Raw genomic sequence first — 14,680 nt, forward strand, 5'->3', positions numbered from 1 at the left:
CTACTTATTACATGACTTTGTCAGATATGATTCTATTCACATTACAAACAAGAGTTTGATCTTTTCAACATCCGTTGAGGCATGTGTCCTGATGATGCCCATGACAGAGACGAGAAGGGGAGAGGTTAAATGAGAACCCAGTTAGTCTGACTTCTAATGCCTCCCAGGGCAGCCAGTGTGGGACATACTCCTGCTTCTTGTAGAGCAGGCTTACTTCTGTATGGCTTGTGGGGCTTGGCTCAGGCTCCCTTTGGCCCTTTCTCAGCATTGTTGGGCTCTGAGAGCGCAGCCCTGGGGGAGGATCTGTAACCTTGGTTTATACAGTGAGGGCCCTCTTGGCCTTAACAATCCACATGAATGAGCCCTCTGGGGCTGTAGAAAGAAGCCTGCTGTGCCCAATGGGCAGTGTGGCTGGAGCAGAGGGTCATGCCATCCCCAAGCCAGCACTCCTGTCCAGACTCCTAGTGTTGTCCACTTGTGCTGTCCCTCTGGCCAACTGCTTGCCTGGCGGTGCCCATACTGGCCATGATCCCCTCTCTGCCTGAGCAGCCCCCATCTGGAGGTAGAGGTCACTTTCTACTGCACTGCCATCTCCCCACAGTGGCTTTCCTGTCTCTGCCGCCAGCATATCCTATCTACACTCTCCTGTTGTTCTGGTGGGTGAGGAAGTGAGTGGGCAGGGAGGTAGTCAATAAAGAAGGATGGGAGAACGGAGGCCCCTACGGGGAGTGAGGAGCCCCAACTCACCTGGCTCAGCACTATGTCCTGAGAGGAGCGGAGGAGAGTGGGAAATCAGAATTGCTACGTCTGGTACTAACTCTATCTATATCACTTAGTGGCTTAGTGGTGTCTGACCTTGGGCAGGTCCCTTTACCTCTCTAGTTTTCTCAAGCTTAAAATGAGAATAATCTCCAAACACAAAAGACTGCTAAAAAAACCAAGTGAGTTAAGATGTGTAAACATGATTTTTAAATTTTAACATACTAGACAAATATGTGCAGCATTATTTCTCTATTCTGATTATTGCAGTAATAGCGGACGCAGGCACCTTGCCTTCTGAGCTCTGTCAATCACTGTGCTGTTCTATACTAGCACAGGTTTCCACCCTTTGTCCAGACTCAGTCACGCACAGGGGTTGTGGCCCCCTTGGAGACTGCACAGTGGGGCCCAAAGTCTTAGATCCTTGGGAAAAGAGACAAGTTCAGAGAAGGGCCCTATGAAGGGGCTGCCCATCACCTCTGCCAAATATAAGTGCCATGGCTTTCCTTCTGACCTTAAAGATGTTGTTCTGGGTGGGAGTGTCAATGCCCAAATGAAGCATGGCCTCTCTGGTCACCTCGAAACAATCCTCTGAAAAGGAATCCAGTAACAGTCCAGTGTCAAGAACAGAGGTCAGCAGGGGCAGTGAGGGGAATGAGGGAGGCCCTGAGCAGAAGGTGGGTGGGTGCTGCTGGGCCAGCCCAGGGTGCTAGGTAAGGCTTCCCCTACCTTCCAAGGTCCTCTCTGGGTTGGGCAGCCAGGAGAAGGTGGCCCCCTCGGGGAGGTGCCACTGGAGCCTCTCCTCCACGCTGGCTCCTTTGCAAATCTGTGAGAAGGGGTACAGATGGCTGAGCAGGGGGTGAGAGGGAAGCCCAGGACTGCACAGGCCTGGGGTTGGGATGAGAGGAGTGAGAAATAGTCACATCATCACAAGACTGTGAGGTCCTTCTAGAGCGCCCAGGGCAGACATGGAGGCAAAAGTAGCAGCAAACAGTTCGGGATGTTAACTTGATGCAAAACACCCTGCTGAGGGGGCCTGTGGTCTGATGAGGAAAGCAAAACTCCTGTCTGGGGAGCCCCCAGTCCCAATATTAGAGCAGGGAGACATACTATCCATGCCTTGGGGGACCCCCAGTTTTATGGAAGAGGAACAGCTCCAAGGAAGTCCTCATTCTGTTGATGGAGACAGCTGCCATTCTAAAGAGAGTCCTCAGTACCTCTGGTCTGATTGAGGGTGTTAAACACACCATCATGCCAAAACCATCCTGGGAACCAAGGACCAGCGTGAGGCAGTGTTGCATAGTTTGTAGGAATAAGCGATGGCATCACTGAAAGCCAGGTGAAGAGGCAGGCATGAGGCATTGCGGGGAGGGTGGGCAGGAAAGAGAGGCAGACTCATCTTTGCCCTGCATCTGGGTAGCTGTGGACCCCACCTGGCACAGACCTGGTAGAAGATGTGGAAGTTCCTCTCACTGGACGCCTGGCAGGCCACTCGAGTTTTCTCCAGGAGGTAGGTCTGGACTGCGGCTCCGGTCATCTGCTGGGCCCTGGGCACAAGCAGGCCAGAGCCCATTAGTTACCCACTAATTCCATAACCATTTATTAGGCACATACTGTGTGTCAGACCACAACCTTGCAATGCCCCCAAGCTCTTCAACTTATCCAATGGGGTTCATGAGGACTAGGGACCACTCAATAGGTACTTGGGGGTTCTGGGACATTTTCTTGCGAGCAGCTCAGGTGGGTGGGGGCAAGGCTTTAGTACATTTTGCTTCATCCCAAGGCAGGAGCAGAAGCCCCAGCTTCAAGCTCAGAGGTGTGGCCTAGAGAGGGAGCTGTTTAACTACAAGTTCCCAAGCAATGGTAGAAGTCAGAAGGAATACAGAGGAGGTGACAAGCACACTGCCCCAGGGGCCCTCAGGCTGAAGTAGTTATAGTTCTTTTGGTTCAAAGCTCAACCTTGGGGTTCATTGCACCTAACGAATCCCCACGTACGTGCATGCCAGGAGGTACAGGGTTCTGCCCATAGGGGTGGCACAGGCTGAAGACTGCCCCAGCCACTTGCAAACTCCTTGCCCATCCTCCCTTCAACCAGGGTGGCAGCAGCAATTACCTGTTCAGCTGGAGCTGGATGAACTTCCCAAAGCGACTGCTGTTGTTATTCCTCAGCGTGCACGCATTCCCTACAGATCACACTTCTGTTTATACCACTCCCCTATGTTTATAGAATCCTTATGGGTCAAGGTGGCCGCAGGTCTACTGGGGTCATGTCTCTAACCTCAAGTCACCTAAAGGCCCCTTTATTGGTTTCCATGTCACAGAGGACACTTGGGAAAGGGCACTTGGGCTTCGGAAAGTGTGATCAGAAGAGTTAGAACTTCCTGGCAATGAACTGAAATGAGCAAGGCTAGGCAGCCAGGGGCTGTCGTCTTTAAAGAGAAAGAGTCAAAAACAACAACTGTCACTATTGAGTTAGACAGTAAGGCACAACATAGAGTTTCGACATGGACACTAATTGTGGTCCAACCTTAGACAACTCCCCTTCTTCTCTGAACTATCAGGAAATTGTATGGAAGGACAAGACTTGGACTAGGTGAGCAACAAAGTCCTCTCCAGTATCACTGTTAAATCTGCCTAGGCTAGATGGAGGGGATGACCAAATGATGGTAACTCTACTGGAAAGAAGCTAAGGATACCTGGGAAGAGGCTGGGGGTTCAAGGCAGTGAATGATACACTCATCCTTCAACCCCCAAAGAGAGAGTCTCACTGCTCCTTTCCCTGGAAGGTGGCAATCCCAGAGGAAATGGGACTGAAGTCCTGTGCAGAGGACACTGAGCTCACCGAAAGCTTCCATGACAGGGTTGGAGTTCAAGATTCGCTGCTCGATCCTCTCTGCGATCTTGTGGCTCTCCCAGGATGTGGGTGAGGCAGCCACTACAGCATAGAACTTCATCAGGGAGCGGGATGTCCATGTCTGCAGCAGAAACAGCCCTGTGGGACCTGTGTCCAAGTTCCCCCCAACTCCTGAGCCTGCCTGAGGGAATGGTGCCCACTAGCACCCTCTTCTCCACCAGGGGCAGTACTGACCAAATGCGTGAGTGCCGAGTTAGACCATGTCTTTAGGTGAGGCACTTCCCCGCTCCGTGAAATGGGGGTACTTACTTTTCCAGAGGATGCATTTGAGAAACAAGGTGGGGCGGGGGGGGCGCGGCGGGCTGGAGCAGAGAAGGGACAACACGGCCTGACCTCAGCAGGTTATTCAGTGTTTCTGATGGCTCACAGTTGATATTGGTTACTCTGAGCAAAGAAGACTTTCCATGCATTTTCTTACCAAGTCTATAGGTGCAGGTGCAATTATATGTTTTCAAAATGATGAAACTGAGCCATGGGAAAATTTTAAATTTTATTAAAGATCATATATCTAGTAAATGATAGTAGGGCTCTGATTTATACCCAGGCAATCTAATTATAAAATTTCTACTGTTTTATTTTTAATCAGCTGAAATGAGATATTTTCATTTTAATTTCTAATTATTTGTTGCTAGGACATAGAAATACAATTGATTTTTATATATTGACTCTGTATCTGTCACTTTCTTAAACTATACCTCACTACAACTTGTTACAGTAGCTTTTTTGTAAATTCTTTAGGTCTATGAAGTGGGAGATGTTCCATCTCTTTTATTTTCTCAAATAATTGTGTAGAATTAATAACATTACTTTCTTAAATACTTGGTAGAATTCACAAGTGAAGCCACTTGGGACTGGAGCTTTCTTTGTGGAAAGATTTTAAACTATGACTTCAATTTCTTTTATAGACTTCAGGTTATATGAGCTTCAACATTTTGTATATTTCAAAATATTTCTCCATTTCATCTAAATTGTAGAATTTGTTGGAATAAAGTTGTTCATAATAATCTTTTATCAGTGTTATGATTTTTATTTAGATAGTTATATCTTTTTTATTTCTAACATTGGTAGTTTGTGTCTTTTTCTGTCTTTGAATACAGAGTTATCAATTTTTTATTAATCTTTTTTAAAAAATAGCCTAGTTCTCATTATTTTTGTTATCTATTTTATTGGTTTTTCACTTTATTTCCTTTTTCTGCTTACTTTGGGTTTACCTTATTCTATCTCCCCCTCCCCAAATTTCTTAAGGTAGAAGCTCAGATAATTGATTTGAATTGTCTATTCTTTTCTAATATAAGCATTTAATGCTTCAGATTTCTCTGGAGGCACTGCTTTTATTTTTAAAGCATAAATTTTGACAAGTTGTGCTTTCATTTTCATTCAGTTCAACAATTTTCTAAATATCCCTTATGTTTTCATCTTTGACCCTTCGGACATTTAAAAGAATGTTTAATTTCCAAATGTTTTGGGATTTTCTATTTATTTCTAGTTCTATTCTCCTTAGGATAGAGAAGTTTGTATGATTTTAATCTTTTCAAATTGAGATTTGTTTTATGACAGAATACGTTCAACATTGGTGAATGTTCTATGTGTACTTGAAAAAAACACTCAAATTTCAAACTATAATTTTATCTATTTCTGCTTTCAATTCTATCAGTTTTTGCTTCGTGTATTTTGAAATCATTAGTAGATATATACTTTAGTATTATTTTTTCTTCTTGATGAATATACCAATTTATCATTATGAAATGTCTCATCTTACCTTAGTAACATTCCTTGTTCTAAAATCTAGTTTCTTCCATATTACCATAACTACTTCAAATTTCCTTTGATTAGTGTTGGAATAGTATATCTTTTTCCCATTTTTTTTTTTTTTACTTTGAATCTATGTCTTAATAATTATATTGGGTTTCTTAAAGATATCATGTAATTTGAGTCTTATTAAAAAAAAAAAAAAGTCCAATCTGACATTCTTTGTTTTTTAATTGGAAAGTTTAGTCCATTTACATTTAATGTAATAATTACTACGGTTGGGTTTAAATCTACCATCTTTTTTCTTTTTCTTTTTTTAATGTCTACAGCACCCGGTCTTCCTAGGTGGTCTCCCATCCAAGTACTAACCCTGCTTAGCTTCTGAGATCAGACAGGATTGGGTGTGTTCAGGATGGCATGGCCGTAGACCATCTTATTTCTTTTCGATTTGTTCTTTGTGATCTTTGTTACTTTTTTTATTGCTTAAAGTTGAATTTAGTACTTTTAGATTCTATTGTATCTCCACAATAAACTGTTACCATTTTTGTTTTAGAGTAAATTATTTTTAAAGAGATAAAATAATTTTTTACATCTCCAGTATTCTTTATTCCTTTGTATCAACCTAAATATTCACTGGGTTTCATGTTCCTTTGGCCTAAAAAACCTCCTTTAATATTTCTTGTAGTACGGATCTGCTGGCAATTAATTCCCTAACTTTTCTCTGAAAGTCTTTATTTCACTTTCATTTTTGAAAGACAGTTTTGCTAGTAATAGAATTCTAGGTTGACAGATATTTTCTTTCAGCACTTTAAAGATGTCACTCCATTATCTTTGGGCTTGCAGTTTTTGACAAGATGCCTGTTGTCATTCTTTGTTTCTCTTTACGTAATGTTTAGTTTCCTGGCTTTAAGATTTTCTCTTTACATTTGGTTTGCAGCAATCTGACTATGTGTTTAGGTGTATTCTTTGTTTCATCTAGCTTAGTGTTTCCTGAACTTCTAGGATCTGTACTTGCCATCTTTTGTTAAGTTTGTAAGATATTACTTCTGACTCATGTTCTCTTTCTCCTGGGACACCAATTACAAGTATGGTAAACAATTTGATATTGTATCACAGCTCTTGAATGCACTTTATTTTTCAATTTGGATTTCTATTGACCTACTGTCAAGTTCACTGATGTATTCTTCTGCATGTCTAGTCTGCTGATAAGCATAAAGAAACTGTTCATCATGTTTTAAATTTTTATCATTTCCATTTAAATATTTATAGTTTCCATCTCTCTGATGAAGAGATTGGAAAAATATTCTGGAGACACTGACAAACTTGTAAGAAAAGTTACAAACACTCATGGTCCCACAAGTTTAGAAAGCTACTTATAGTGAGGCCTCCTATACATTAACAGAGAGATTCTAATCAGTTGCTTAATGCCTTATTATTAAGTATGAACAGAAATTCAAGGATCATTAACTATTTGATAAAGTTCTTTTACATAAATTTTTTACATGAATGACAACAACAATCGCAGGAAAAGGAGCTAAAAGAGTTAATGTAAAGAGAAGACAAGTAAAAATCATGAAATACTCTCAAGGATAAGAGAACACACTAAACCTATGAAATAAGATGCTGGGGGAAAAACAATATTCAGAGAACAAGGAAGAAAAAAAATTCTAAATTCAAGAAAATTGAAAGGTATTTTTTAAGAGGCAAAAAAAAAAAAGTGAAAGGTAGAGAACATCTCCTAGAAGATAGAACAAAATGCTAAGAGATAGAATAGGTGAGAAAGATATTAGACAATCAAATTCCCTATTAACAGGAGCTCCAGAAAGAGAAAACAGAGGGGATTAAATGATTAGATATAATAAAAAAAAATTTCCCCCCAAAAAAACATGAATTTCCAAATTAAAAAGACCCACAACAAAGTATCCAGCATAGTAGGTGAAAAAAGACCATGCCAAGATCCATCACTGTGAATTTTAATACCTATGCAGAGAAAAATAAGACCCCAAAAGCTTTTGGAAAGGAAAAACAAATCACTATGGATTGGGATTCTCAACAGCAACATTCAAAATAACACATAAAAAAAAAACTTCTAAATTTGGAAATGAAATGATTTCCAATGTGCAATTATAAAACCTAGACAACATATCAAATTTGAAGTGGAATAAACATTTTTAGATGTGCAATAATGCAAAAATTTGCCTTTCATTTACCACTTTTGTCAGGAAGCTACTAAAGGATGCGCTCCATAAAAACAAGGCAGTAAAAGCAGCAGAAGCCATGGGTTCCAGCAATGGAGGATTTATTATGGGACAGAGGGTAATCTTGATCCCTAGAGTGAAGCAGAAAGCTCCCAGGTAATAGCTGTATGGCAGCAGTCCTAGGCAGCCACCAGTCCAGACTGGAGTAGATGATCTGAGAGCTCTCGGAAGGGCATTGTGGGGTGGGGGGCGGGGGGAAGACCTGATGTTCTTGCCAGTTAGATAGGCTGGAAAAGCTCTGGTGACAAGTTTGGTAATAATTTAGCAATAGGCATATAGAAACTAAATGAGTGAAACAAACGACTCCCTGCCTCTCTGTTCACCCAGCCAAGTCACGAAGCTGACAGGGTGGGAAAGAGGCCCTCCTACCTTTCCAGCACCACTCTCTCCACTGACAACAATAGATTGGTTGACTGGCTCGATCAGGCTCTTGACATTTCTGTAGGTCTGTTCACCCACGGTGAAGATGTGGGGCTTCAGTTTCTGAAACATGAAGGGGTGAAAGGTCACATGAGGAAATGCCTGTCTTTAAGGAGTGGTTAATCCAATGATGGCTGAGATAGGGAGGCTTCCTCTAGAAAAATTTCCTAGATATAACAGTGTTAGGCCCAACTGCGCCTTTACCCACTCATCTTCTCTCAGTCTGGAAGCAGTGCTGGCCTTGAACACATCATCCTCCTATCTTATCTTAATAGTTTTATTCTGCTCTTTATTATTTTACGTTATAGTACTTTGCAGTTTGCAGAGAACTTTCTTCCAAGTTACTGCCTAAGAAGTCTGTGCATTAGTTGGCTAGCTAACCCTATTTTTTAAATGAGAAATCTGAGGTTCTGAGGGGTTAAAGAACCTTTCTGAGGCCACTCAGATAGTAAGTGCATAGCAAGTGTGATTTGAATCTCAAGGGTACTGTTCTCTTTTCCATCACCAAATGTTATCCTCAATGTGCTGGGCATCAAGCTGGGCACTGGGGAAACAGAAGGGACAGTGACATGGCTTCTGCCTTTGAGGAGGCAGACAGTTTAGATATGGGCTCTTAGGACAGACTTCACATGGATTCCACTTGGACATTTAACCACGCATGAGTTTCTGGAGGGCCAGGCCATCTGCATAATGCCTAGTCAGCCTAACACTGCCCACCCAGCAATGATCACTTGCCCACAGCTTCCTGGAGAATATATAGTTTTGGATGGTGTCAGAGCAGTCTCTCAGTCTGCTTTTGCCCCAGTCACCTGGACTGTTACAAAGCCTCCAACTGTTCTCCTTGCTTCCTGTCTCACCTTCCTGAACACAACTTCCCCAACTTCCAGAGTAATTATCCCCACAGTAGGCTCCATTTAGTCCCACCTCCACTCCTGGTGAAGCTTTGCGAACTCTCTCTGCCTACTGTGGTGCTTCAGACCCTTCAGCACCAGCCTCAGCTTATTTCTCTTCCTACCTCATCTACTGCCTCTCTACTCAACAGCCCCCTCCCACCAGCAAGTCTGACCTTGCCTCTCCCCGGACACAACTAGTCTATTCCCTGCCTGCACCACTCCCATCCCCATCCCCATCAGAATTTACCATTCTCCTAGATGAACGTATGCTGAATTTTCTAGGGCAATCCTTATCACATGTAATTTTATTCTTTTCCGAAAAAGTGGTTTGTTAAATACAGAAATACACTTTGTAAATCCTTTCCTATTAATAGTCACAAAAAAGAAAAAATACTTTGTCCTATGGCCTTATTTCAGGTTCCAAACTCAGTTAAACAAATATTTATTTATCTCCTACTTTGTATCACAGTCATGTGTCCAAAATTCTTCGAGATCCTAGTGGGCAGGGCTGTGGTACTGGCAGGTTTTGAATAACTGCATGGCTGGTGAATCGATGGATAAAGACAGAGAAGCTGCAAAGAGGCCTAGGTGGGAGAGGGCTGTTGGGTAGAGAGGCAGTAGATAAGGTAGGGGAGCCCTCAGGCCCAGGAAGTAGCTGAGTCTTACCTGGGGCTGAGGAGCAGCATGGTACTCTTTCATCAGCTCTGGCAAGTAGAGCTGAGGGACGGGCTTGAAGGGGTTCAGAGCCACCAGGGTGCAGCCAGCATTGGTGTAGAATGTGTCTGCCATGTACCGGGCCTGCAAACACCTCAGGACTGAGGCAAAGGTGCCTTTAGCAAACTCTAGCTCAAAAGTAGACACAAGTACACACAGACAAACATCCACCTAACAGTGCTCCCTCTGCAATTAGCCAAGAGCCATTAGATCCCAGCAGCTCCCTGATGAATAGGCACAAGATCTAATTAAGATGAATGCCAAATCTGGAGCAAAGTCTGTGCTGAGAGCCCAGGTGCAGCTGCCAGGCAGGTCTGGAACAGCTGATCTGGCTCCAGGTCAGGAGTCCTGCCTGCCTCAGTCTGGCCAGGGGAAGCTGTGCTAAATACCTAAACCATACCTCCACCCTCTTGGAGATGGCACTCTAGAGGAGGAGGCCCATACCTGTCTCTAGTGTCACAGGATTCACCTTGGTGAGGTCATCCAGCAGGTGCAATGGGGTGTCCTGGCCCAGGAACTCCTGCAAGTCTTCTCTGAGTTCTCCACCATGGGCATTGGGACCTGAACTGTGGCCATTCACCTGGGAGGGAATAACAAGGCCAGGAGAGCTGGGGCTCAGACCAGCTGGCAGCTCTGTAGAGGTGGAGGCCTATACAGTAGAAAGACAAAAGGCCTCTAGCATCATAGTATGGTTGGGCTCAAATTTCAGATCTGCCGCTTACCAGGCCTAAGAGCCTAGGTAAGTTACTTAACCTCTCTGAACCAGCTTATTTGTAAATAAGGAAAATAAATCCAGTTCACAGGGCCATGGAGAAGAAAAGTAAGAAGAGATATACAAAGCACTTAGTGCCTGGCACACAGTATGCACTCAATAAATCAATAAGTGGTATCCCCTCTCCTATGCCTGAGCTCCAGCTTCCAGGCTGGCCAGCTACTAGCCTTACTGGGCCTGGCAGAGGTGGGACCCATGGTGGAGGGCTGCTATAGGAATATCACAAAGGAAAAGAACCATGGTTTAGGCCTTTTTTGAAAGAAACCATTCAACTTGAGATGAAAAATCAGCTGTAAGGTAGCCTCATGCTTTCATCACTTGCCTCTTGGGGCTTAAATTTAAGCCGGCTCATTACATAATTAGTTTCCTCTGCGCTGGCTCAGAAGTCAGATGAGGTCAAGAATAGGCACCAAGGGAAAACCTCTCCCTTGCCCATGCTTGGTGCCAACACTTTCCACATGTTTCCTCTCTCTTTTTCTCCTCTAGTCTCCCAGGGCTGTAAGGAAAATGGGGTGGGAATAGAAGACAGTAACCTGGCTGAAATTTGCTTTTGGAGGAAAAATGCATGAGTTTCCAATGAGACTAGTGAGCCATACAAGTTCAAACCCCTCAAGGTAGCAAGTGTCATCTGAGAAGCCCAGTAACAGTTTTTTTTCCAAAGATGTTGCCTCTTCTCTGAACTTGGGTCCACAAAAGCACAAGTCAGGCTCTTGGCTTCCAGAATAAGTGCATAAGAGCATGGCTGAACCATGCAAATCCTTCTGCTTTAGTGGGGGAAAAAAATTACTCACAAACCCACCCATAATTTATGAACAGCTCTGATCCAACCAGAGGCAGCCGAGTATAATGATCAGGAGCCTGAACTTGCATGCTAGACTGCCTGGGTTTGAATCCTGATTCTTCCACTTACTAGTTGTATAATCTTATGTAAATTTTTAAATCTTTGTGCTTCAACTTTCCCCATCTGTAAAATGGGAATGGTGGTAGCACCCATGTCAGAGATGCTAATAAATGCATAAAATATTTTAAAAAGGCACCTGGTATATGCCCCCAAAAGTTAGCTGGTATTCTTTTAAGAGCAGCTGTTCTAATTAGGCAATAATCTATCAAGGGCCTTAAAACTATATGTGTCGCTTAAGCCTGCAATTCTGCTTCTAAAAAATGATCCTACATAAAGGCCATAAAAATGTTCGGTATACATAGAAACATTTATAACTGTAAAAAGGTGAAAACACAAATTTCCAAGTAGTAGACAGCTTATAGAATATCCTTATAATGTAATAAAGCAGGTTTCAAAAAAGTATGATACCTTGAAAATGTTTTTAAAATATATATAGGTGAAAAAAAAGTCTAAGATACTCTCTAAAATGTTGGTTATTTTTAGGTAGTACAATCATGGTTAATCTTAATGTTCTTTTTTGCTTATCTATTATTTTCCACATTTCTTATAATGAATGTGACCTTGAATAAGTCACTTAACCTCTCTGAGCCCTTTATCCAAAATGAGGACATAATAGCACTGTATATAATACTGTATCTTTCTCAAGGACTAAACAAAATTACATGTGTAAAATGCTAGCATAGTGCCTACTACATAGCAAAGGCTCAACAGAGAGTAGCTGCTACTATGATAATGAACATTACTGCTATTTTAATAAGAAAAAAAGTTAAAAACAAACAATAAAAAGTCCAGAGCAGACATCTATCCTGCCTCTCTCTAGCCTTCAAGCCCGTTTCATGAGCCAAAAGACTGAAAGGTCAAGCAGTGGTGTCTACCATGGCTCCCTTGAGGCTGGCTGGCCTCACACTCAGGCACTGCTGAATCTCAGGAATTTACTACCTAGGACTCCACTAGACCATGAGTTCCTTGAGGGCAGGTATCATCTTAAATATCTGCCTCAGCCCAGTGCCTGGCAACACTTAGTAAATAAAAACTCGGCAATTATCTACTCGGCAATTATCTCTCTGGACCAAGAGCTGCATGTGAGGGATGTTATGGGTATGAGATGAGGTTCTACAGTGAAGGGTAATTTGGAATCCTGCAGGCCTGGGGCCATAGTAGCCTTTTCAGAGGGGCAAAAAGTTCGGGACTAAGGGTAGGTTTCATATCCCAATAGTAACCCATGCACCCGCTGATCCATTCATCAGAATCCTTCTCTATTGCCACATAGTTCATCTCCCACATTTTTGCACAGGCAGACCTCTTTGCCTGGACTGCTTGTTTTCTTTCTCCACTTGGCTAATTCCTACTTATTCTTTAAGACTCAGCTTCAAGGAACACCTCCTTTTGGAAGCTCCAGGCTTCCACTGTACTTCAACAATTTAGGATGGCAGGGACATCTCTCAGGACCTCCTTACTAGTTAGGCTTGTGAGGTCACCAAAGTGCCCTCAGGATTCCCTTACCCATCCCAGGGGAAAGAGCTAAAAAATACAACAAGAGATTCAAAATTGATATCAGGAAGAGGTTCTTGACAACAGGTGAAAGGCATTGGAATAACTATCTGAAGAAAGAAAAGACCTTTAAGAGGTCTTTCCCTCCTTTCCAGGTCAGGACAGTGAAACTTCATTCAGACAAGCAAAAGATGGGAAGGGGCCTGGGTTTCTAAGGGTGAAGTTTTACCTGCTGGAGCATCTTGCTTCAATGTGGTCAGCCAGGTCATGGGTCCAGCAAAGGGCTCAGTTCTGGAGGAATCTGAGATGAGTCATTCCAGAGCCTGTGGCATGAGAGAGAAGACAAGGGCCACAAGCACAGGTGAGAGCTTCTCCAGGGTGACTCACTCCTCTCAACAAGCAGAAGGAATCAAAATGAGAACCAGAGTGAGCCTGGGCAGAGAAGGGAGAGTCTTTCCTGTCCCTGCCAATTAGGGAAGAGGGGAAACTTTTACGAGAGCTTCTGGAGGTTCCCTGGGCTTCTCTGGGATTAGTTTTACTATAGGGATTTGAAATGGGGCTGCAACTCTTCTGGGTCAGTATGACATGGAGGATGAAGACACCGGGAGACAGAGAAGCCTTGCGCTCTACCCTCTCCACTAGAAAGAAATATCCTATTTTAGTATAGCCAATAGTTGGCGGGGTGGGAGGCTGGAGTCAACTTGATGCTCCAGGAAAGCTGTTGTGTGGGAGGGAAATCACAGCTCAGTCATTCATTGTAAGTCACATCACTTTCCTGGCCCACTGATTTCTCATCTTGAAAATGGAGACAGTAAAATTTATCTCACAAGAAGTAGTTGTGAAGGTCAATGAGGTCATGGATTGGAAGCACCTTACAAAGTACAAATCTGAATATTCACTTTCAGGGAGAATTTTGTTAGCAAAACCAACAATATTTGGGGGCACTAATCAGGTGGAACAATCCAGTGTCGATTTTAAGAAGGGCGAGGATTTCAGAGGAGGGGGATCGGTCTGAGAGATGGGGTATTGTGAGGCTGGGCCTAGGCCAATCTCTGAAAAACTGTAAATGACCCCCAGACTCAATTTCCCAGGCCTTACACTGCCCCAGCAAGGAGGGATGAGGATGAGGGGTGTCTGTAATGGATTAACCCTGGTGAAGACTTTCCTGAGGCTCTGAATACATCTAGCCTTTGAAAGAACTCAAGGATAGGAATTTCCATGGAAATAGGAAAATGGGTAACTCAGGCTGAGAAGGGCATCAGGATTGTGTTGGACATTCACCCTGGATACTGACTGTCTCCAGTCCAAGGGAGATTCATGCAGAGGACGCCAGAACTCAAGGAGAACAAACTTTCTCAACTGAAAGTTCATCTTAGAGAGGACCGAGGCGGAGCACAGCAGGTGGGGTCAGAATCCAAATCCCATGCCCCTTCGGATGCACATCACTAGAGCTGTCTAAGCTTTATTTCCACTTTTGCAAAACAGAATACTAATATCCAGACCTCACGATGCAGAGTTCAGGATCAAATGGGCTAGTTAGTACCTGTTGAGAGTGCTTTGCAAATGTTGGTTATTCCTTGCAGCGTCAGCTCCCAGGCAGAGGCAAGTCAGATTAGAGCGGTTTTCTCTAGTACTCCGACCTCTAGCTCCCAGTCGGCTTCGTGCTTACCAGCCAAGAAGTTCTGGAAAGGGTGTGACCACTGTGGGCAGGAAGGAGACGGTAATGAATAGATGAAACATCAAGGCAAGCGGCAGCCTGATCGCCAGCTCCTCCTTCTCCGCAATCTCAGGTTCTTTCTCGGGCTCTGA

General features: G+C 43.4%; 1 protein-coding gene across 1 annotated transcript in view; it reads right to left on the minus strand.

Annotated features, from left to right (window-relative positions):
• MYO19 (myosin XIX) overlaps positions 1–14,680 on the minus strand; it is a 33,655-nt gene that overhangs the window by 18,285 nt on the left and 690 nt on the right. Inside the window, 10 exon segments of the mRNA XM_006924915.3 lie at positions 1,274–1,350; positions 1,489–1,585; positions 2,204–2,306; positions 2,873–2,942; positions 3,602–3,734; positions 8,050–8,163; positions 9,660–9,808; positions 10,152–10,287; positions 13,101–13,194; positions 14,415–14,571. Of these exon segments, the coding sequence (XP_006924977.1) occupies positions 1,274–1,350; positions 1,489–1,585; positions 2,204–2,306; positions 2,873–2,942; positions 3,602–3,734; positions 8,050–8,163; positions 9,660–9,808; positions 10,152–10,287; positions 13,101–13,112 (891 nt within the window). The 5' untranslated portion in view covers positions 13,113–13,194; positions 14,415–14,571.

The sequence above is a fragment of the Pteropus alecto genome, unplaced genomic scaffold (genome assembly GCF_000325575.1).
Source record: "Pteropus alecto unplaced genomic scaffold, ASM32557v1 scaffold98, whole genome shotgun sequence".
In the NCBI taxonomy this organism is placed as follows: Eukaryota; Metazoa; Chordata; class Mammalia; order Chiroptera; family Pteropodidae; genus Pteropus; species Pteropus alecto.